The following is a 25750-nucleotide window of genomic DNA, read 5'->3' on the forward strand; positions in this document are numbered from 1 at the left end:
CATACATGCGGAATTCATGAAACTGGTCTCCAGCAATCAATGTCACACAGCGTAGCCAGACAAAGGCTCTCTGATCTTACTGTACTGACTGTTACTTTCAAAAGTTTCACCTAATAAAATAGTATGCAGAAGATCACCATGATTACAGCATCATTTGATAATACAGATTATATATATTATTTGACAGGAAAGTGACCGACAATGTCCATGTGCCCATGGTTATGAAATTATGGTAGGAAGGGAACAAGATTGTGTGAAACATGTCTATGCTATTTGTTTTGAGGGCACATCACGAAGTCAACAAGGAGAGTGTTATGATACATTACAATGGGAAAATTACTGTACTAACTATGTAAGTACCAAATTAGGCAATTAATTTTCTTTGACTTTTGAAAAGACATTTGGGATGTTTTGTATGGAATTTATTTTCACTGATTTTTGACTAGTTGAATTTAAAATATTGGTATATTCACTAGATTTTATTTTCACTGAATCATTCCTTCAATGAAAATAGCCAAAATAAAGTATTTTACAGTAGGCAATATGCTATGGTCAGTGCTAAGTTAGGTAATATTCTGATTTCAGTGTCAGGCAATATGTTGATTATGTGCTAAGTTAGGCAAGATGCTGATTCTGTGCTAAGTTAGGCAAGATGCTGATTTCAGTGTCAGGCAATATGTTGATTATGTGCTAAGTTAGGCAATATGTTGATTATGTGCTAAGTTAGGCAAGATGCTGATTCTGTGCTAAGTTAGGCAAGATGCTGATTATGTGCTAAGTTAGGCAAGATGCTGATTCTGTGCTAAGTTAGGCAAGATGCTGATTCTGTGCTAAGTTAGGCAAGATGCTGATGTCAGTGTCAGGTTAGCCAATATTTTGATGGACATGAGTTTATTAGTTTATAAATGTTTTTACTATCCTCGGGGGCGGACATCCGGGTATTTTTACCGCCTGGCAACCCGCGGCGGTGAAAACAAAGGCCCAAAACTCGCATAAAACGGTACTTCGGGATGATTGTTGAGACTCCTCTGAACAGTGCAACAAAATTAGCCCTACGTGTGTAACATATATAAATTTGGTTGTTCGCGATTACTTTAAAGTTGAGTTTGTGTTGTTTTCTCGAATTTTCACCGGCTCGACCGGCGTTCCACAGCAGCGCGCACAGAGCCCATAGAAATGCATGGTACAGTGGTGCGCGTCTTAGCAATGTGGAACGTCTGTGACGTAGCTCCGCCCCCGAGGATAATAGTATATTCTCAATATAAGGTACACTATTTCCTGAAACTGTTAAAAAAAAAAGAGTTTTCTATTAGTATTATAAACTTCAGTACTCTAGCTGGATCAATTGTTTTCTCATTGTGCATTTCAAAAAGCAGATTTATTTTATTTGTCACACTTCTTGTTTAAAATACACCTATCACGCAACAGTTCTTTCTAAGCTTTGTTTGATAAGATTGGATGAAAAATGGTCAACTGGTAACAATTTTGTTTTAGCCAGTTCTATTCAAGAGCAGTATCTCTGACTCTCCTGAAAACGGACAGGGACTATGTTATCTTGTTTTTTTGCATTAGTTATTATATATTACTATTTAATTTGCAGGGTTGTGTAACCCCAGAAGATTACCTAGGTTACGATATGTTACTTGGTCTCTGTAAATGTGTTGTTGATGACCTTCAAGAACTGTGTGACCTTGAATGTCGTCTTGCTCAGCGCCATCGTATTGAGTTAGTCTGTGATGATCCACCATTTGTACGACTCAACTGGGATAACAGTTATAAAGTTAGTTTACCAGTATCCGGATTAACCAGAATTATCAACGCCAGGAACTCTTTGACCCAGGATAAGTGTCCATCATTAGATGGATCACAGATTCCAATTCATATGGTGGAAATGAGTTGTAAGTATAGTTGACCTTTAATGGTCTACATCCTGGTAATGTTGGGGGTATCAATTCACATAAATTAAATGTGACCTCTTAATACGTTATAATATTTGGCAATAAAAATGTCAGTACATAATAATCTGACTCTATCCCTTAGTCATATGGACCAATGGAAACACAGTACATGACAATCTGACCCTTCACCTCGGCCACATAGACCAATGGGAACACAAAACTATTCAATATCAAAAGCAACTTTTTCTTCACAAGTGTAATTTTTATTCAGTTCGATTAGTAATTGTTACAACTTCTTCACATTATTACATTTCAGTCTAGGGATTGTTACAACTTCTTCACATTATTACATTTCAGTCTAGGCATTGTTACAACTTCTTCACATTGTTACATTTCAGCCTAGGGATTGTTACAACTTCTTCATATTATTACATTTCATTCTAGGCATTGTTACAACTTTTTCACATTGTTACATTTCAGCCTCGGGATTGTTACAACTTCTTCACATTATTACATTTCAGTCTAGGCATTGTTACAACTTCTTCACATTATTACATTTCAGTCAAGGAGTTGTTACAACTTCTTCATATTGTTACATTTCAGCCTAGGGATTGTTACAACTTCTTCACATTGTTACATTTCAGCCTAGGGATTGTTACAACTTCTTCACATTATTACATTTCAGTCTAGGGATTGTTACAACTTCTTCACATTATTACATTTCAGTCAAGGAGTTGTTACAACTTCTTCATATTGTTACATTTCAGCCTAGGGATTGTTACAACTTCTTCACATTGTTACATTTCAGCCTAGGGATTGTTACAACTTCTTCACATTATTACATTTCAGTCTAGGGATTGTTACAACTTCTTCACATTGTTACATTTCAGCCTAGGGATTGTTACAACTTCTTCAGATTATTACATTTCAGTCTAGGGATTGTTACAACTTCTTCATATTGTTACATTTCAGCCTAGGCATTGTTAACAACTTCTTCACATTGTTGCATTTCAGCCTAGGGATTGTTACAACGTCTTCACATTGTTACATTTCAGCCTAGGGATTGTTACAACTTCTTCACATTATTACATTTCAGTCAAGGAGTTGTTACAACTTCTTCATATTGTTACATTTCAGCCTAGGGATTGTTACAACTTCTTCAGATTATTACATTTCCGTCTAGGGATTGTTACAACTTCTTCATATTGTTACATTTCAGCCTAGGCATTGTTACAACTTCTTCACATTGTTGCATTTCAGCCTAGGGATTGTTACAACTTCTTCACATTGTTACATTTCAGCCTAGGGATTGTTACAACTTCTTCACATTGTTACATTTCAGTCAAGGAGTTGTTACAACTTCTTCATATTGTTACATTTCAGCCTAGGGATTGTTACAACTTCTTCACATTGTTACATTTCAGCCTAGGGATTGTTACAACTTCTTCACATTATTACATTTCAGTCTAGGGATTGTTACAACTTCTTCACATTGTTACATTTCAGCCTAGGGAGTGTTACAATTTCTTCACATTGTTACATTTAAGCCTAGGGATTGTTACAATTTCTTCACATTATTACATTTCAGTCAAGGCATTGTTACAACTTCTTCACATTGTTGCATTTCAGCCTAGGGATTGTTACAACTTCTTCACATTGTTGCATTTCAGCCTAGGGATTGTTACAACTTCTTCACATTGTTACATTTCAGCCTAGGGATTGTTACAACTTCTTCACATTATTACATTTCAGTCAAGGGATTGTTACAACTTCTTCACATTGTTACATTTCAGCCTAGGGAGTGTTACAATTTCTTCACATTGTTACATTTAAGCCTAGGGATTGTTACAATTTCTTCACATTATTACATTTCAGTCAAGGCATTGTTACAACTTCTTCACATTGTTGCATTTCAGCCTAGGGATTGTTACAACTTCTTCACATTGTTGCATTTCAGCCTAGGGATTGTTACAACTTCTTCACATTGTTACATTTCAGCCTAGGGATTGTTACAACTTCTTCACATTATTACATTTCAGTCAAGGAGTTGTTACAACTTCTTCATATTGTTACATTTCAGCCTAGGGATTGTTACAACTTCTTCACATTGTTACATTTCAGCCTAGGGATTGTTACAACTTCTTCATATTGTTACATTTCAGCCTAGGGATTGTTATAACTTCTTCACATTGTTACATTTCAGCCTAGGGATTGTTACAACTTCTTCACATTATTACATTTTAGCCTAGGGATTGTTACAATTTCTTCACATTGTTACATTTAAGCCTAGGGATTGTTACAACCTCTTCACATTATTACATTTCAGCTAAGGGATTCTTGGGTGTGTATAAACCTGACATGGATCAGACATTGCTACTGTTTGAAGACAATTTGAAAGGAGACCACAATACGACAAAAGTGCGAGCAAGACGCTCAGCAGAAAATGTATTCTCCATGAGTAGATTTTATAATCCAAACGATACATTTGCCAGTAGACGACTATTTGGTGCCTCGGTACTACCAGGTTCTAACTACGTTGGAGTGGACAACCCCACTGTATGTCTCAAGTTTGGTGAAGTTGTCCTCTTTAGTGTTAGCAATGACTACTATCCAGTATATGATAGGTAAGTATTTCCATGGTAACCAGCTGTGCTCTCACACAGCCTCATTTGCTAACAACTTGCTCAGTTTGTTCACCAAGTTTTGCAGTAACTCTGTATATTATAATTTTAATAAAATTTATGTTTCTTTCTTGGAGAAGTTCACAAACTTGCTCAGTCCATATATTTCAAAGCTGTATTCATAATTTATCTTATTAGAAACACAGTATTCATAAAGAAGTGCACATAAAATAGAAATTCCATTTATTGTATACTTGAATTAAATACAACTTATATTGATTATTGACACACTTCTGTCATTAATGTAAGTGCATGTATAAGAATTCTATATATGAGATTACAAGCTTTCAATTCATTGGTCAATAAACATTACTACTATAAATGATAACCAATCAGAACACATGTACCATTGCTGGTCTCACATAGCAATGTAAATTTACTCACTTTGTTCGCAGGGAGAATTTGTATAACACCAATGAAGCATTTGACTATGGTGGATTCCGTGAATTACAGGAGACTCAGTCTCTGATTGGTACACAGACTACGCTATTTGTGTACAAATTTGAAGAACCAGGTGTATATGTATTCTATATGAACACAAATAAGGACAGGAAGATGGTGAGTTTGTTGCTAACGGTAACACAAGACTTCTAACCATCATCACTTGCAGTGTTAGAGCGTATCATATTGAACTTAGTCAACGGCACTTAGTCTGAACCGACACTTAGTCTGAACTGACACTTAGTCTGAACTGACACTTAGTCTGAACCGACACTTAGTCTGAACCGACACTTAGTCTGAACCGACACTTAGTCTGAACCGACACTTAGTCTGAACCGACACTTAGTCTGAACCAATATTCTTGACTCCTCATTTTGTGGTACTTTGTTTTGAAACACAGTAATGATAAGAATGTTAATGTTTAGATGTGATAAAGTGAAAATGCATGCAATTGTGACAAAAACTAGTTTTACAAAATCATCACTGTGTTGCAAGTAACACATTTCATCTGGAATGATCATAACAGTTGGTACATTGAACTAGTGTCTATATGATGTCTCAGTAATTTACAAAAATTTGTCAAATTGCGATGACGAAATGTTTTCCATGAAAACACAATAAATTATTAAAACTGACTTTTTTTTGTTTTGTTAGTATGTACGAGTAATGGCTGCAAATGCTCAGTGTTCAGAAGATGGTCCCTTCTTCCCAACAACACCAAGATACATTATTCAGAACGGTATTGCGATAGAACAAGATATCCTGTTGACACCAGACTGGATACTCATTGCTAGTATGTTTGCAGGAGCCATACTTATCATGATTGTATTAGTTATAGCACTGGTAAGTTTATGTACTCTGTTGTAGCACCCTCATGAGGTGACATCGAGTTTATGTATTTGCTGGTTCCCAGCATCCCTTGCGTGCCTTGCCATATTGTTCCACTGGGGCAGGATTCTGGCTCAAAGTCAGGTGACTGAGTGACGTAATTTGAAAACATTCTAATATTTGTTTTCTGTAAACAAGTCTTCATTACGCCACGCCCATACATTCTGCCTGCTTAGACTTACATATTTGAGCTGTTTCTGGCATTTCTCGCTGTTTCTGTGCAAATTTATAACAAAACAAACAGTTTTATATTTGCCCAACTTTTGAGATTAAAAGAAAACCCCTGTTCTGGGACCACGAGCGTCAGCGTTAACATCAGTTAACCAAGGGAAATAGAACAAGCAACGAGAAAGTGACAGACCAATCAGAATACCAGAACTGGTGCTAGTTACTGGCCTCTTGTGGCTTGGTACACCATGACAATTGAGGAGGGAACCAGCAAAGTTTATGTACTCTGTTTTGGCACCCTCATGAGGTAACATCGAGAAAATATCTTACCTGTGAAATTCAGATCAGACCAATAAATAATTTGTTAAAAAAAAAATTATTTGTTAGGAGCCGCCAATGCAATATCAAGCATTGTCGTCACTATGGGGTTGTTTTATGAATAATATGTTGGTGTTTACATGCTTCCATTATTACCATTTTTTTCTTTTTTTATTTTCAGCTTTTGTTCCGTAAATATGGTTGGGACAAATCAATGTACATCCGACCCAAATACAGAATAGTTACTCAAAGGCAGAATTTTGATGATTTATCATCTAAGGGATCTGCCGTACATCATGTCAAGAAATATCATAGAAATATGGAACATCGACAAGCCATTGAGAATGGCGATACCAATACTTTTGGTGTTCTGGCTCTGGCTAATGGGGCTCATGGTAAGAGACAACTTCTGTAATTGGTGTTCACATTCTTTGAGGACCTTGTGGACTTTTTTATATTCAATGTCTGGGTGGCGTTTTGCTTGTTGCAGTCGCAAACTGACACAGTTCTAATATTTTCACGTCTTTGTATTAATTTCAGATCCTATTGATGATGTTAAGAAAGATGAATTCATGGACTATGATCGGCAGTTAGACTTAGAAGCATTCAGTTCACAAGAATTATACGATCACCTCGCACGACAGGCCAGGCATGTTACTGCTGAACTGGGAAGGCAGAAAGAAGAAGTAAGTTAAACATAGATTTATTGATGTTTCTTTGGTTAGATAAGAAACTATTGCCATTTTGTGAAATCTAACAGTTGAATTCAAAGATAATTATACCATTCAGACTTTTCTATTTTTTCTCGTTTACACATTTCTTTGCTTTATTTCTGTTTTCAGGCAAAGGCCTTGTATCAGAAGATAAACGGCCAGGCAGAGTCTCTCAAAGGATTGTGGGTTGCTAAAATGAATCTCAAAGGACGGTCATCGTTAGCAACCAAGGATGACTTAGCGGCATACGAAAGGAAACGTAATGCTTTGGATATTGAACTTGAAAGACGCAAGGAACTGGGGCGACAATTTGAAGCCGTTCTGAGACGACAGAGACAGTTGATGTTAGAAGACGAACATTACAGGGAGGAACACCAGGTAACGGTCTTTTACTGCCAATCTATTTTGTGATTGATATACAAACACTGGACAGGTAGCCATGACAACTTGTATGGGGAAAAAACCATGATAAAGTTGAAACACTATGTTTATCCTAAAGTCATCATAGTAAAATTAAACTAGCAATAATTTACAGAAGTGTATTTTTACTCTTTTGAGAAAAAAAATTATCCAAAATTCAAATTTTGCAGAAACACTTAATAGTTTTTGTGCACATTTTCAGTAATTCCAATTCTTTTTCAAAAACTAATTATTTAAATCATACTTGCTTTTTTAACTTGACTTATTATCTGTATTAATAGGTTGCATATGTGGCTGCTCTTCGGGAATCTAAACGTGTACTAGATGAATACAATGGAAAGGTTATGAGGGGTGAAATCAAACGAGATGATGAATACGATGACACTGTACCACGTCATGTAGTACGACGAGTTGGTGCTTTAGTTCAGCGTATGTCAGCTGAAGTACAGGCAGAAGCACAAAGACTAGGTACATGGGGAGTGTTAGGACAAGCCACTGGTGCTGTCTTGGTTGGACCAAATAACGAAGCAATGACAGTTGACACTCTGTTTGGTTAGTATACAATGATATACCATAGCTGATTTAACATATTATATAAATGAATTGTAAATTATTGTGTCTTTGGACAAGATAAGTCGTATTTTATAGATTCGGTTTAAAATAAATGCAATTTTTGGTTTATGTGTGCTGCTAAATAAAGTGCATAATCCAAATACAAAAAAATTAAATAAAATTGTGTCACTGCATTATGTTTCAATTTTTCTTGAGACAAAAAGCAAAAACGTCTTCTTTTTTTTTCAGTCTCAAATCTCAAATGCAAATATTGTTAGTACATATGTACGCTTGTACATTTTTGCTCTATGTACATCTGCTAAGTCAGAAAATAACAAATAATGCAGCAGTTTTTTGTTTTGTTTTTATTTTCTCGCAGCATTTGATTGTATTCTTGATAATCTCTCTCTAACACAAGTAAATTTATTTTTTTCATTTGGAATACCATCTATGGCAGCTTTTGTGTAGTTTTGGTTTATTTACTAAATGCAATATTTCTAGGTCCTGATGGTACTCTACTGAATACTGATTTGATACAACAAGACAGAGTGAGTGGTCTAATTATACCAAACACAAACGCTAAAATGATTCTACCAGATGGAACTACAACACATGTACCTCCACATTACTTTGTGCACCCGCAAACTGGACATGTTTTGCCTATAGAGGGCAGTGTTTCATATGATCCATTGACATCCAGACTTGTGTTTACTGCTGATTCTGCTACAGGTAAGAGTTTTTAAATTAAATTAAATTAAATTGTGTTTTTAGCACTTTGTTCATTTATTTTAATTTCATGTTCTTTAATAGTAAATTTATAAATTTAAAGTCATTGACTTTTTAATACAATGTGGTTTTGCTATTTCCTCTTTCAGGGGAAGCTGTGAGATCTGATGAACCACTGATTCCTTTCATTCCATATCCGAGTGATCCAGAATCTGGCATGCCGATAGAAACCGGATTGTCTCCTTTGGAGAAACGTAGTGATCTAAAACTTGGCGGTGCCATATCAGACCCTGTGAGTGGTTTACACGTACCCATCATTGCAGTAACCATTCATCCACAGACTGGACTCACATATCCAGTTGGTGGTACCCATACGGATCCTGTGACTGGTCTTCCAATCGCCATAGAAACAGGCTCTATAATGATGGATCCAGGTACTGAGCAGCCAGTACCAATATTAGCTGTAACCTTTGACCCAGAAACAGGTGAGATTATATAGGATTAAATTATTCACTGATAAACAAACTATAATTTTGAATAAATTACTTCAGATTTTATCATATGACCATAGTCTGTGTGTGTGTGTGTGAACATTATATGGAGGAACCAAATTGTACTATTTTTATTGCTGTGCTGTGATAATTTTACACAATTATTCAAATAATAATATTGGTGACTGAAAGTTAAATTTGAATGAATGTTGCTAAGAAGGGTGGACAAAGTATTTATGCTGTTTTTGAAAACTGCAAATGTAGGTTATCTAACTTATCATTGCTACTCACTTTCTAGGTGATGTGATTCCTGTTGGTGGAACAATGAGTGGTAACCAAGGCAACCATGCAACGGTACCAATTATTCCTGGTGATAAATACGTAGAACCTCTAAGTGGTAAATCAGTTGTGGTTCACGGTGGATGTATCGTAGATAATGACGCTGTCCCATCACATGGTGGTTACCAAGGGTTACTGGATGCTAGCGTACTTGCTTGTGAAGTCAGAACAACCGAGGCTATCAGGGACTACTTGGAAGCAGCTATGGGTAAGTATTTTGGTCATTTTTCTTGTCAACAATAAACAACAATAAAACGCTAATTTTTTTGCTGCTAGGAATTATTCACACATTCATGGGAACAAATTGTTAAAGTTGATGCGACTCCCTAGGACCCCAGTGAAAGCCACTGTGGCTCCCTAGCACCCAAGTGAAAAATGCTATGAATCTGTGTCTTTTATATGACCCTAGAATATTTGATACTACAACACAATTATGTGGTTTTGTTTGACTCACAAAACCTGCTTAACTTTTTCTCTCATGTTGACTAACAGTTATAAATGTCTACTACCTTCAAAAATTCAAAAAGAAAATTCAAAAATATGTTTAAATAGCATGTTATGTTGTTAACATTCACTCTGTGGTAGTAGTCATGGTGATTGTGGTGATGGTGGTTTTAAACTTCCTGTCATACTTTGCAGTATTTTGTCATTTGTTTATCCAGTATTTATCACAATTTCTCTTGTATCCTGTTTCACAAATGGCTATTTAACTTGCTATATGCACCACTGTGTTTAATAACAAATTATTAAAATATGATGGAATTTTTTTTAATGTAGGACCTGAATCGGGTAATACTCGACATGAACAGAGTTTACTGGAGACAGCGATGGCAGAATTAATGAAATCTAGGAATAAATGCAAAGGAGCTTTGTTGAGAACTAGTCATGATTTAACGCGACGAGAAGAGAGGTCTTCCATACTGACGGCTACTGGTGGCTGTGCTGGTAAGTACAGCGCCCTCTATTGTCCGAGTACATCTTAGGAGTTGGAATACAAACATTTCAGAAATTTGAAAACAATAATTATAAGTAATAATTCTTCGTAAAATGAACCAATCTTAGACAGGTTACAGTGAAACACATGAAACATTTTTTTTTTTCATACAGATTATTGAAAAATTTTATTATTGCCTGTTATTGTTGTAAGCATGTGGTCTATTTATCGATCTGTATTTGTCCTCCCTAGGTATGTATGAATTCTCAGCTACTGGTCAATTATTGCCAATCCTAGTGGGTACTACTATGGTTGACCCCGGTGGTTCAGGTCAGCAAGTACCAATCCTAGGCGCTGAAAGAGACAATAATACAAGTGAGATCAAACCACTTGGTGGAACCATGGAAGATCCTGATGGGCAAGGTACGTTTGAATAAACTGTCCCTCAATTTTGGATCTGCTAACCCCTATAATATATAGTGGAATATTCATCAAAACAAATTTTCATTAAATTTTTATATTTTTTCATTAAAATTCACAAAATATCTGTACAGGTCTGATACCTATAATGATTGGTAAGCAAGCTGTTGATCCAGTCAGTGGTGAACTGAGTCCCATCAACGGTGTCAGAACAAACCCAGAGACAAACACTGTAATACCTGTGACACTATCATCAGGTGGACATAGGAAAAGGAAACCACCTCTCGGAGCTGTAAGTTTACCTGTACTATTCAATGCTATGAAACTTAGAAGGGAAACAGCTGAAATATTGTAAATAATTTAAATATTTTGTATTTACTGTTTTGGGCCGATGGCCATGTATCAGTTAATAAAGATCCTACAATACAAAAAAAAAAAGAATATTTTATTCTTATCTATTAATTGACCCTTTAACTGTAATCTAAACTTGTGTCACTTTTTTTACAAATAAACGATGACTTTAAAAATGGTGGATTTTATGATGCGAAAATGGAACTTAAGAACATCAACATCATGTCTACTCATGTATATTCAAATCTTAGCTCCTAAATTCAGATCTTGTTGCTATTTTCTGCCAAAGTATATTTGAAGTACAGTGAAATTACCCTGTTTAATGCAATGTACTTGTTCTTCACTTTAGGTTGCACTTCTTGAAGATGAGCTTGTTGCACGTCGTGGTTTCTGGCGTCGTCAACGTCAAAATGAAGCTGATTTGACCATTAAAGAATCGTTATTAGTTTACCAACTATTGCATGAGATACAGGATGTGACAACAGAAAAGGTCAGTCACCTCAAACTTTTCATGTTACCATGGTAATATTTGTTTGCTTAGTTTTTTTTTAATAATTTTTTTTTTTGTGCCAGGCAACAGTTCTGGACATTGAGTGTCACTGTTGTCTCTCCTGATAGGTCAGAGGTTATGAGATTGTTTGCTTAATTACTTAAAGTAATTAAATATTTTTTTAAATAAATCTGATAATAATCTTACAAAGATATTTTCAAGGATGATGTTATCATACACTGCATACTCACATCTATCACACATAATGTGGTGACTGCTGTCATTTTATATGTGTTTTGTAACAAAGATTCTGATTGGTCTTTAAAGTGCATCTCAGACATGCAGCCAATAAAAGCATCTGCATGATTTTCTGGATGGGCGAATTTACCCAGAATCCAGCATAATAGTGGTGTACTTTTGTACATTTTCAGGAAAACTAAATTTAAAATAATTGACAAACCCAGTAGTATGATGGGATTGTTTTTACTCTTTGAGTGCCATTTGTCATCATTCATCAAGTTTAAACCCTTGTTATTTTGCATGAGTTTTCTAAAACATTGATTAAAACTTGTAGTATGTTCGAAATTATGTATATTTGGTCTGAAATTATCAAAATAAAATATGGAAAAATACATGACAAATTTTTGCACCAACTTTTCCAGGGAAAAAATCATGACGCTTAATATTTGTGGTATTGAAATATGAATATGCTCTGTGGTCATCAATTACTCGCATGATGTGGGTAAACAATTGATGTTTTCAGAAAACATGACTATTTAATTATTGTTTTCATATTATTGTTTTTTTTTCAACAGATGGACTCAGTTCTAGAATCTATTGTTACTGATTCGCAGAGTATTTCTGAATCTGCCAAACGTGAAGTGAAACGCCGTGCTGATGCAGAAGAAGAACTTGCATCCATTTTACCACCTGATGTGATTGCCATACTCACCCAAGGTAAGATAGCTGTCCTCCCTATTTATAGTGGAATGTCCCATGATACTGGCCACCATTTTAGCACCTGATGTGATTGCTATGCTCACCCAAGGTAAGATAGCTACCCTACCTATTTATAGTGGAGTGCTCCATAATACTGGCCACCATTTTACCACCTGACCTGATGTGATTGCTATACTCACCCAAGGTAAGATAGCTGCCCTACCTATTTATAGTGGAGTGCTCCATAATACTGGCCACCATTTTACCACCTGACCTGATGTGATTGCTATACTCACCCAAGGTAAGATAGCTGCCCTACCTATTTATAGTGGAGTGCTCCATAATACTGGCCACCATTTTACCACCTGACCTGATGTGATTGCTATACTCACCCAAGGTAAGATAGCTGCCCTACCTATTTATAGTGGAGTGCTCCATAATACTGGCCACCATTTTACCACCTGACCTGATGTGATTGCTATACTTGCCTAAGGTACAATTAGTGCCCTACCCATATATAATGGAGTGTCCCATAATGCTGGCCACTATTTGTTAGAAATTGTTCTGTAATTCAGACATTCTAAATCACAGTTCAATTTTTAATGCTTTTTATCCCTGTTGCTACCTTAATGGTTTATCCACCTGTGGGTTATCTAATGTACAGAAAAAAAAAACACTCTTTGTCTGAAATTCCATGGTCCTGTAGAATAGAATAGAATATTTTATTTGACTCGAAATAATGTAAGAAATTACATTACATCCTGTATGTTTCTCCTTGGCATACATGTAATTATAGACAAGTAATTTGTTAAATCATTCTTCTTTTTTAAAATGTATTATTGCTTAGTTCAGCGTTTATTATAAAGGAATAAAAAGTATTATTACTTATTCAAAGAGAGTGATTTTAATGAAAAATTCTTGTTTTTGTTGCTAGGTGACCAGTATGAGAGGGAAGGTGAAGAGCGCCACCATACTGCACATACAAAGTTTGTTGCCACTATTAAAAAATTCTTCACTAAACTACAGACTGAAGAAACTAAATTCCATGAGAGACTCGCAGAATTGGAGGTAAGCTGTGATGTCTTGCATCTGCTTTCTCTTGAACACAGCAACAATGTGAAATGCCATCAACTTGTTTGTGTTCAATATAGTTTGTGTTCTATTTTGTGACATACTATTTTAGTGAATTGTGGTAAAATGACGAAATAGCAAAATGTTGATTTAGTGAATCTCTCTTGTCTTTGTTGATTTCCTGTTTTCACAATACTGGTCTGTCTCATGCCAAAACAATTGTGCAGTTATCACTTCCATAAAAACAAAGAAAAACTGTCAAATGTAATACGGAAGCAGTCCAGATTATTACGTTTTCTGTGTTGTTTACAAAGTGTGTGTGTGGAGAAAAAGACGTTGTTTGGCCGCCATTTTGAATTTATAATGAAGTCATTAGCGACATCTTAAATTAGCGAATTAGTTCTCTTGCTAAATTCGTAAAAAGACATGCTCGCGAAAAAGACATGTTTTACAGTAAATCATCACTATCTCTGTACGCATTCACACACTTTAATCACAACCTCACTACAATTTGGTATTTACTTGACAGGATGCCATGAATCCTGATGCAGAGGATACAGTGTTACAAAGATATAAACAAACTAAAGCTAGATTACAGAGTGAATTACAGGATCAGTTGTTAACTAGAACAGAACAACTAGATGAAGAGCATTCCTCTTTGGAGTATGCTAGAGAAAGAAGTGAACTACTGGGACTGGAAGCTAAGGTAACATATCACATGTCAAAACATTATCTCATTGTGGGACAATTTCTGTTCTGTGTATACTTTATTTATTTATTTATTTATTGTTTGTTTGTTTGTTTGTTTGTTTGTTTGTTTGTTTGTGTGTGTGTGTGTTTGTTTATGCATTTGTTTGTTTGAGTATTTGTTTATTTGCTTGTTTATTTACTTTTAGAAAAAAGTTTGATTGTCTAATTCCTGCTAATAAGAAGACTCATGAAACTGAGATAATTGAGTAAATTTTTCAAAATTTTTGATGGCATTTGCAAGTAGTGTTTGTTTATAAAATATGCATATCATGGCAGCCATTTTGTTTGTTTCCTGACAGATTGTGTTGACGAATGGTGCAATGTTGGCTGGTGACTATGATGCGACTATAACAGGAGTGTATGGAGAAGATAATATCCCATCGTCTTCATCAAATAAAGAAATCATTCCACTATTAAAACAGCTGATTGCTATGCTTGAGAAAGGTGTTCATTTCAATTTGACCCTAGAAGGTCAAGGTGGTGCAGGTAGAAGTGGAGATGGTCTTGTTAATATTAACAGACAGGTAATTATTTATGAATAATTTGTAGCTATTAATTAAGTTTAATACAGTAAACCAGTTAATTTTCAGTGCTCGAAATGTATGTTTTAAAGTTTGCTAGTTAGTAGCAAATATTTTAATGTTAGTCAACATTTGGATAGTAGATAATATATTTTCTTTCTGTGTACTGCATGAATTTTCAGAATCACCGTAAAACAATTTCAATAATTTAATATTTTTAAACATGAACACTGACTTCATATTCACAGATTTGCCAGTGAAATAATCAGTACTATTGTAATTTTCCATGTTGCCATGGATATAGCAGCTTTTGTATGTTATTAAAATAGCAAAAGTAAAACCCATTGAATAATTCATGTAAATGTGGTACCGGTAGTTAATATTAACATTTACTGAAATTTATTTCTGTGTTCTAAATTTTACCTATTTACTGGGTAAATATTAATGATTTTATTTTACAGGGTGGAGGAACTTCTGTTGGTGGAAACATTGTGAGAGGTGATGCCTATAATATTAATATGCGTAAAGGTGATGATAAGACAACTGTACAGCCATTACAGAGTGGAAATGATGGTACAGCTAAAGGTAAAAAAAATGCTCTGTTATTATTACTAGTCTGGATTTTGAACTCAGATTGAGATAGTTGATTTACCATTTATCTCATCAAGTATAATTATTTATATAATCATTTATAATAATTGTTTTAAATCATCGTTGTGACTGAGTGTATGTTGATGTAAAATATGATTAAATTCAAATCATTTTGGGCTTTTCTTCTTTTAATTGTTTATTTTCGTCATATTTTTTAAACAAAATTTGGCTGTGAACGCCCAAAGATCTGAACAACCTTTATAGAAGATCTCATTTGTGAAATTTCAAATAGCTTGATTTGTCAACCAATAAGAGAAGGCCTTGTATACAGTGATTATTTTTATGTGCCTAAGCATCCAACCATGGCTGTATATAAAGCAGTCTCTAATTGGTTATTGAAATTTGTGAGAGTAGAACAAGATTATCTATTAAGCTTGTTCAGATCTTTGGGCTTTCACGATCAGCCAATTGAATTAACAAAAATTGAAATTAGGGGAAACAACTAGAAAAATAAATCACACAATAATTAAAATAAAATAAAAATGGGAAAAATTAGTTTTGAAGGAAATATGTTGTTTAGGATGACATTTTTAACTGATCCAACACTACCAATAATCATATAAAGAATTTAATTTACTGATTTCTTTACTTTGAATCTCTTTCTAGACGGTAAAAGTAAACTGACTGTTCAGCAAGGTCCACATTCAATGATGACAGATGATGAAAGAAACAGACTTTCAAAGACATTAGCTGAAAAACATACAATTGAGATAGTCAATCTGGAAAGCAGTATGAAACGAGATGAGATCAAAGCAGTCAATGCAGTTATACAGGTATGGTAGCCGATCAGAATGAGTTATACAGGTATGATAGCCAATCAGAATTAGTTGTACAGCTAGGATAACCAATCAGAATGAGTTATACAGGTATGATAGCCAATCAGAATGAGTTATACAGGTATGATAGCCAATCAGAATGAGTTGTACAGGTAGGATAGCCAATCAGAATGAGTTGTACAGGTAGGATAGCCAATCAGAATGAGTTATACAGGTAAGATAGCCAATCAGAATGAGTTATACAGGTACGATAGCCAATCAGAATGAGTTATACAGGTAGGATAGCCAATCAGAATGAGTTATACAGGTAGGATAGCCAATCAGAATGAGTCATACAGGTATGATAGCCAATCAGAATGAGTTATACAGGTACGATAGCCAATCAGAATGAGTTATACAGGTAGGATAGCCAATCAGAATGAGTTATACAGGTAGGATAGCCAATCAGAATGAGTCATACACGTATGATAGCCAATCAGAATGAGTCATACAGGTATGATAGCCAATCAGAATGAGTCATACAGGTATGATAGCCAATCAGAATGAGTCATACAGGTAGGATAGCCAATCAGAATGAGTTGTACAGGTAGGATAGCCAATCAGAATGAGTTATACAGGTACGATAGCCAATCAGAATGAGTTATACAGGTACGATAGCCAATCAGAATGAGTTATACAGGTAGGATAGCCAATCAGAATGAGGTATACAGGTAGGATAGCCAATCAGAATGAGTCATACAGGTATGATAGCCAATCAGAATGAGTCATACAGGTATGATAGCCAATCAGAATGAGGTATACAGGTAGGATAGCCAATCAGAATGAGTTATACACTATCAGGTAGGATAGCCAATCAGAATGAGTTATATAGGTAGGATAGCCAATCAGAATGAGTTATATACTGTCAGATAGGATAGCCAATCAGAATGAATTTTATCGGTAAGATAGCCTATCAGAATTAGTTATACAGGTATGATAGCCAATCAGAATTAGTTGTACAGCTAGGATAGCCAATCAGAATGAGTTATACAGGTATGATAGCCAATCAGAATGAGTTGTACAGGTAGGATAGCCAATCAGAATGAGTTGTACAGGTAGGATAGCCAATCAGAATGAGTTATACAGCTAGGATAGCCAATCAGAATGAGTTATACAGGTACGATAGCCAATCAGAATGAGTTATACAGGTAGGATAGCCAATCAGAATGAGTTATACAGGTAGGATAGCCAATCAGAATGAGTTATACAGGTAGGATAGCCAATCAGAATGAGTTATACAGGTATGATAGCCAATCAGAATGAGTCATACAGGTATGATAGCCAATCAGAATGAGTCATACAGGTATGATAGCCAATCAGAATGAGTCATACAGGTATGATAGCCAATCAGAATGAGCTATACAGGTAGGATAGCCAATCAGAATGAGTTATACACTGTCAGGTAGGATAGCCAATCAGAATGAGTTATACAGGTAGGATAGCCAATCAGAATGAGTTATACTGGTAGGATAGCCAATCAGAATGAGTTATACTGGTAGGATAGCTATTCAGAATGAGTTATATACTGTCAGATAGGATAGCCAATCAGAATGAATTTTATCGGTAAGATAGCCTATCAGAATTAGTTGTACAGGTAGGAAAGCCAATCATAATGAATTATACAGGTAAGATAGCCAATCAGAATGAGTTATACAGGTATGATAGCCAATCAGAATTAGTTGTACAGCTAGGATAGCCAATCAGAATGAGTTATACAGGTTTGATAGCCAATCAGAATTAGTTGTACAGGTAGGATAGCCAATCAGAATGAGTTGTACAGATAGGATAGCCAATCAGAATGAGTTATACAGGTAGGATAGCCAAGCAGAATGAGTTATACAGGTAGGATAGCCAATCAGAATGAGTTATACTGGTAGGATAGCTATTCAGAATGAGTTATATACTGTCAGATAGGATAGCCAATCAGAATGAATTTTATCGGTAAGATAGCCTATCAGAATTAGTTGTACAGGTAGGAAAGCCAATCATAATGAATTATACAGGTAAGATAGCCAATCAGAATGAGTTATACAGGTATGATAGCCAATCAGAATTAGTTGTACAGCTAGGATAGCCAATCAGAATGAGTTATACAGGTTTGATAGCCAATCAGAATTAGTTGTACAGGTAGGATAGCCAATCAGAATGAGTTATACATGTAGGATAGCCAATCAGAATGAGTTATACAGGTAGGATAGCCATTCAGAATGTGTTATACAGCTAGGATAGCCAATCAGAATGAGTTCTACAGGTATGATAGCCAATCAGAATGAGTTGTACAGGTAGGATAGCCATTCAGAATGTGTTATACAGCTAGGATAGCCAATCAGAATGAGTTATACAGCTAGGATAGCCATTCAGAATGTGTTATACAGCTAGGATAGCCAATCAGAATGAGTTATACAGCTAGGATAGCCAATCAGAATGAGTTATACAGCTAGGATAGCCATTCAGAATGAGTTATATAGGTAAGATAGCCAATCAGAATGAGTTATACAGGTACATGTAAGATAGCCAATCAAAATAGGTATGCTTTTATGTGTGCATTGCTGAAAATAAATTCAGCATTTAGTTGATCTCGTATGCAAATTCTTCTTCACTTCAGGATGCTGAGAAAAAGAAGGAACAGGGACTGAAAGATAAACAAGATGAATTAAGAAAAAAATTGAGGGCAGCTTCTTCTGATGCTGAAAGAGAACGTATCTTGTTAGAGTATGCCCAACAGGTGAAACTATTTAGATCTGTATATATTCAGACGTCTTGGACATGCTTGACCAATTTGCGTGGGCTGATTAGTATAAGAATTGTCTACTGGGTGGGGGAGTTAGGTGTATGCAAATACCTTGTGCCTGCTGTAAAACACAATGCTGTACAGGTCACCGAGTATGAATAAACTGTATAAACACACTGAAGTCATATAAATGTATTTGACAAACGTTATTCAATTCATAATGTTTTTAACAACAGAATATTAATTATAATGATTAAACTATCACTGCATTTTTTAAATGATGAGATTTTTAAGGCTTTTGAAATCATAATTCAATACTCAATCTGAACACTGATGTTTTATTTATTTTATTATGGTTTATTGTCGTAGTATATTAATATTTTTATTACATATTTGTGAAATATTTAATTTTATTATTGATTTTTTTTATTTCCATATAGATGCAAAGATTATCTGAAAAACAGGAGCAAGAGAAACAGACACAACTTGAGAAATTACAAAAACAACTCAAAGACAGACGTAATAGACAGAAGAAGGACTTACACAGGTAAGATGTCATTAGTAACATGTTTTTGTTTTATGTCAATTATGGTTTAATCACTCATAATCAAATAACCAGCAAACAGGGGGGGAAAAGGACAATTCTGCTCTTTTTTTTGAGCCTCACAAAATTTCCATTGCCACCAGTGTTAGTTCACATATTCAGAGTGGCAGTATATGGGCGTGATATACAATGAATGCTAGGTCAATGAATTATTTTTGTTTTCTTGCTTATCTCCACTAATGTTATAGGTATTTGTCATTTTAGGATATTTTCACTGGTTTTTAATTTTACTATTTTGATATTTCATCTTATTCACAGGGTTTTAAATTCAAAAAATTTCCAGTTAAATTCTGTTTAAATTTAGTTAAATTTACATGTCCTTGTGGACTTAAATCATTAGTGAAATTGTTGTAATTAAAACCTTGTGGAAAACATACAAGTGTTTACATTATTTCTTTTTAATAATAATAATAATAATAATAATAGTTCATTACACAACTGTAATCTGCTGTGAATACATTAAGGTAAAAATAGTGTAAAATAAAATCCAAATAATGCAACTAAAAATATTATTATAATGATTTGTATTCTAGAAAACAAGTTTCTGAAGCCAAGTCGGAAGGACTGAAAGATGAGGATGTTCCTGACATGACTGATCCATCGGATGCACAACAGGACAAAGAATTCAGATTACTTGCATTACAACAAGAAAAACTATTGGCTGAGTTACAGAAAGCTTATGCAGAAGAGATGGAGAAGGTATGTAACAGCAATTCCTATTGGATGTTTTAAATTAAAATCTAATAACTACTTTACTATCAACAAATCAACAGATGCGACTTACAACATGGCTGATAGGTTGCAATGTTCATGGACATATTTTACATCATATTGTTGTCTATAATTATGGGTTTTTAAAATAAAGATCACAAATTCAAATCATTTTGAAAATATAGATGTTTTATAAATGAAGAAACATTTCATTTTGACTTTGTTTTATGAAATTCTACCAGTTCTAAATTTCTCACAAGCTCTACTAACATTTATTTCTCACTAGCTCAATTCAATTTTCATTAGCTCTATACTATTTCTCACTAGCTCTGTTAACGTTTCAGTAGCTCTATTCGTTTTCACTAGCTATATTCGTTTCTCACTTTCTCTATTCATTTCTCACTAGCTCTATTCAATTTTCATTAGCTCTATACTATTTCTCACTAGCTTTGATAACGTTTCACTAGCTCTATTCATTTCTCACTTGCTCTATTCATTGTCACTAGCTCTATTTGTTTCTCACTTGCTCTATTCAATTCTCACTAGCTCTATTCAATTCTCACTAGCTCTATTCAATTCTCACTAGCTCTATTCTATTTCTCACTATTTCTCACTAGCTCTGTTAACCTTTCACTAGCTCTATTCATTTCCACTAGCTATATTCGGTTCTCATTTTCTCTATTCATTTCTCACTTGCTCTATTCAATTTTCATTAGCTCTATACTATTTCTCACTATTTCTCACTAGCTCTGTTAACCTTTCACTAGCTCTAATCATTTCTCACTTGCTCTATTCGTTTTCACTAGCTCTATTTGTTTCTCACTTGCTCTATTCAATTCTCACTAGCTCTATTCAATTCTCACTAGCTCTAATCTATTTCTCACTATTTCTCACTAGCTCTGTTAACCTTTCACTAGCTCTATTCATTTCCACTAGCTATATTCGTTTCTCATTTTCTCTATTCATTTCTCACTAGCTCTATTCAATTTTCATTAGCTCTATACTATTTCTCACTATTTCTCACTAGCTCTGTTAACCTTTCACTAGCTCTATTCATTTCTCACTTGCTCTATTCGTTTTCACTAGCTCTATTTGTTTCTCACTTGCTCTATTCAATTCTCACTAGCTCTATTCAATTCTCACTAGCTCTAATCTATTTCTCACTAGCTCTGTTAACCTTTCACTAGCTCTATTCAACTAACGATTTATTTCTCACTAGCTCTATTAATGTTTCACTTATTTGACTGTATTACATTTTGCTAGTCTTAATCACTTGTAATTATTAACATTATGATACATCATCTTGTCATCACTAGGCTGCCAATAATGAAGCTAGAAAATCTGAAATGGATGCCGAGATGGAAGCAAGAATGAGAGCTCTTAACTTGGCCAATAAACAGAAAGTAGATGAGGCATTGGATTCTTTGAATAAAGTAGGTTATGTTGACACTGATTACGTATCACATCTATTATTTATCTAACTATGGCTATAAAAGGAAAGAAGGCAACAAGATTTCAGTATGCAAATCACATGTGATGGTGATGTATTTTGTCTAAGTGCTCTATGAAATCTCTGTTTTCTATGATTAGAATGCAAGTCTTCAAGATGGCTGTCAATCCAGTCATGCAAGTCTTCAAAATGGCCGTCGATACAGTCATGGTTCACTATATTTTATATTGCTGTCATTTTGAATATTTTGTTTATGTTAGTTTAATATTTGAGCAAGATTTAAGCGTAATTCTCATGTTGTAATCACTCATGCAAGTCTTCAAAATGGCTGTCAATACAGTCATGCGAGTCTTTAAAATGGCTGTCAATACAGTCATGCAAGTCTTCAAATGACTGTCAATACAGTCATGCAAGTCTTCAAAATGGCTGTCAATACAGTCATGCAAATCTTTAAAATGGCTGTCAATACAGTCATGCAAGTCTTCAAAATGGCTGTCAATACAGTCATGCAAGTCTTCAAAATGGCTGTCAATACAGTCATGCGAGTCTTTAAAATGGCTGTCAATACAGTCATGCAAGTCTTCAAATGACTGTCAATACAGTCATGCAAATCTTCAAAATGGCTGTCAATACAGTCATGCAAGTCTTCAAAATGGCTGTAAATACAGTCATGCGAGTCTTTAAAATGGCTGTCAATACAGTCATGCAAGTCTTCAAAATGGCTGTCAATACAGTCATGCGAGTCTTTAAAATGGCTGTCAATACAGTCATGCAAGTCTTCAAATGACTGTCAATACAGTCATGCAAGTCTTCAAAATGGCTGTCAATACAGTCATGCAAGTCTTCAAAATGGCTGTCAATACAGTCATGCAAATCTTCAAAATGGCTGTCAATACAGTCATGCAAGTCTTCAAAATGGCTGTAAATACAGTCATGCGAGTCTTTAAAATGGCTGTCAATACAGTCATGTAAGTCTTCAAATGACTGTCAATACAGTCATGCAAGTCTTCAAAATGGCTGTCAATACAGTCATGCGAGTCTTTAAAAAGGCTGTCAATACAGTCATGCAAGTCTTCAAAATGGCTGTCAATACAGTCATGCGAGTCTTTAAAATGGCTGTCAATACAGTCATGCAAGTCTTCAAATGACTGTCAATACAGTCATGCAAGTCTTCAAAATGGCTGTCAATACAGTCATGCAAGTCTTCAAAATGGCTGTCAATACAGTCATGCAAGTCTTCAAAATGGCTGTCAATACAGTCATGCAAATCTTCAAAATGGCTGTCAATACAGTCATGCAAGTCTTCAAAATGGCTGTAAATACAGTCACCCAAGTCTTCAAATGGCTGTCAATATAGTCATGCGAGTCTTTAAAATGGCTGTCAATACAGTCATGCAAGTCTTCAAATGACTGTCAATACAGTCATGCAAGTCTTCAAATGACTGTCAATACAGTCATGCGAGTCTTTAAAATGGCTGTCAATACAGTCATGCAAGTCTTCAAATGACTGTCAATACAGTCATGCGAGTCTTTAAAATGGCTGTCAATACAGTCATGCAAGTCTTCAAATGACTGTCAATACAGTCATGCAAGTCTTCAAATGACTGTCAATACAGTCATGCAAGTCTTCAAAATGGCTGTCAATACAGTCATGCAAGTCTTCAAAATGGCTGTCAATACAGTCATGCAAGTCTTCAAAATGGCTGTCAATACAGTCATGCAAATCTTTAAAATGGCTGTCAATACAGTCATGCAAGTCTTCAAAATGGCTGTCAATACAGTCATGCGAGTCTTCAAAATGGCTGTCAATACAGTCATGCGAGTCTTTAAAATGGCTGTCAATACAGTCATGCAAGTCTTCAAATGACTGTCAATACAGTCATGCAAGTCTTCAAAATGGCTGTCAATACAGTCATGCAAGTCTTCAAAATGGCTGTCAATACAGTCATGCAAATCTTCAAAATGGCTGTCAATACAGTCATGCAAGTCTTCAAATGACTGTCAATACAGTCATGCAAGTCTTCAAAATGGCTGTCAATACAGTCATGCAAATCTTTAAAATGGCTGTCAATACAGTCATGCGAGTCTTCAAAATGGCTGTCAATACAGTCATGCGAGTCTTCAAAATGGCTGTCAATACAGTCATGCGAGTCTTTAAAATGGCTGTCAATACAGTCATGCGAGTCTTCAAAATGGCTGTCAATACAGTCATGCGAGTCTTTAAAATGGCTGTCAATACAGTCATGCAAGTCTTCAAATGACTGTCAATACAGTCATGCAAGTCTTCAAAATGGCTGTCAATACAGTCATGCAAGTCTTCAAAATGGCTGTCAATACAGTCATGCAAATCTTCAAAATGGCTGTCAATACAGTCATGCAAGTCTTCAAAATGGCTGTAAATACAGTCACCCAAGTCTTCAAATGGCTGTCAATATAGTCATGCGAGTCTTTAAAATGGCTGTCAATACAGTCATGCAAGTCTTCAAATGACTGTCAATACAGTCATGCAAGTCTTCAAATGGCTGTCAATACAGTCATGCAAGTCTTCAAAATGGCTGTCAATACAGTCATGCAAGTCTTCAAAATGGCTGTCAATACAGTCATGCAAGTCTTCAAAATGGCTGTCAATACAGTCATGCAAGTCTTCAAAATGGCTGTCAATACAGTCATGCAAGTCTTCAAAATGGCGATATTACATGGCATAGGTAATATACCAGAATATAGCCACCTTAGAGTTGTACTAAGATTTCGAAAAATCTGGTTGTTCAACAAATCTTGTGTTCAATGTTCATTCATCATACTCTATTCCAATTTATTATAAGTGTATCAACCAATAATAGAGAAATGTAATGTATACTTGACATTTATGGTTGTCTTGGTTACAGAAAAATGCACAAAATAAAGATATGAGAAAGAATATGAAAGACCGAATGAAAGCCCGTAAAGACAGAAAGCGAGATAAAAAATCCCTTCCATCGAATATTAAACCAGGCACTGAGGAAGGAAAAGAATACCTAGAGAGTAAGTATTTCAAGACTGATGGTAGGAAATCAGTTCAAACAATATTGATAAGTGTTCCACTCCTTGATTAATAATAAAAGCCTGTTCTAATTAAGCTTTCATGTCTATTTATTAGCTGCAAATACTCAGGAAGATGCCGACAGGGAAAGAGAAGAACAAGCTCTACTCAAAATAGCAGATGAAGTCATGGCTGAAGAAAGACAGAGAGCTTATTGGGCAGCCTTGAATGTTAGTATGGCATTTTTGTATTCAACACTACAATGCAAGTGTTTTTGGTGTTCTTGATAATTTAAATTGAACTTGTAGTTCATAGAATTTTAAAAGCGACTATTTCTAATTGCCAAATATTTTGCTCATGATTTCAGGGATTAATGGAAGACAGCAACAAAACGCAAGAAGAACGAGACAAAATAATGGCAGATTATGACAAGAATTCAGAGAGAATCCAAAACAAATTTGATGCCCAGAAACAAAAACAACAAGATGAATTGATGGCGAGACTTGCGGCAAGAAAGCGTATGCGAGAAGAACTTACCACAGACGAGTCTGTTCATAAAGAATTGAACAATGCGAGCAAACAAGTGGTGAGTAATTTATGCAAATATTAGAAATAATAAAATTTATATCAAATGCCTTATCAAATGTTGGAACATTCA

The 25750-nt window shown here is 35.1% G+C and overlaps 1 protein-coding gene across 1 annotated transcript in view; it reads left to right on the forward strand.

Moving 5' to 3' along the window:
- LOC100377425 (uncharacterized) overlaps positions 1-25750 on the forward strand; it is a 154881-nt gene that overhangs the window by 107287 nt on the left and 21844 nt on the right. The window contains exons 101-129 of the mRNA XM_085498985.1: positions 188-356; positions 1617-1898; positions 4225-4522; positions 4975-5137; positions 5675-5863; positions 6576-6789; positions 6935-7080; positions 7237-7485; positions 7809-8079; positions 8581-8808; positions 8955-9290; positions 9595-9843; positions 10413-10580; positions 10822-10992; positions 11124-11281; positions 11690-11830; positions 12646-12787; positions 13704-13837; positions 14370-14546; positions 14890-15114; positions 15573-15696; positions 16369-16535; positions 19183-19302; positions 19749-19855; positions 20446-20611; positions 21940-22056; positions 24959-25094; positions 25210-25322; positions 25460-25678. Coding sequence (XP_085355111.1) covers positions 188-356; positions 1617-1898; positions 4225-4522; positions 4975-5137; positions 5675-5863; positions 6576-6789; positions 6935-7080; positions 7237-7485; positions 7809-8079; positions 8581-8808; positions 8955-9290; positions 9595-9843; positions 10413-10580; positions 10822-10992; positions 11124-11281; positions 11690-11830; positions 12646-12787; positions 13704-13837; positions 14370-14546; positions 14890-15114; positions 15573-15696; positions 16369-16535; positions 19183-19302; positions 19749-19855; positions 20446-20611; positions 21940-22056; positions 24959-25094; positions 25210-25322; positions 25460-25678 — 5379 coding nt within the window. The remainder of the gene's footprint in view (positions 1-187; positions 357-1616; positions 1899-4224; positions 4523-4974; positions 5138-5674; positions 5864-6575; positions 6790-6934; positions 7081-7236; positions 7486-7808; positions 8080-8580; positions 8809-8954; positions 9291-9594; positions 9844-10412; positions 10581-10821; positions 10993-11123; positions 11282-11689; positions 11831-12645; positions 12788-13703; positions 13838-14369; positions 14547-14889; positions 15115-15572; positions 15697-16368; positions 16536-19182; positions 19303-19748; positions 19856-20445; positions 20612-21939; positions 22057-24958; positions 25095-25209; positions 25323-25459; positions 25679-25750) is intronic.

This window comes from Saccoglossus kowalevskii, chromosome 5 (assembly GCF_978046115.1).
Source record: "Saccoglossus kowalevskii chromosome 5, keSacKowa6.1, whole genome shotgun sequence".
Classification (NCBI taxonomy): domain Eukaryota; kingdom Metazoa; phylum Hemichordata; class Enteropneusta; family Harrimaniidae; genus Saccoglossus; species Saccoglossus kowalevskii.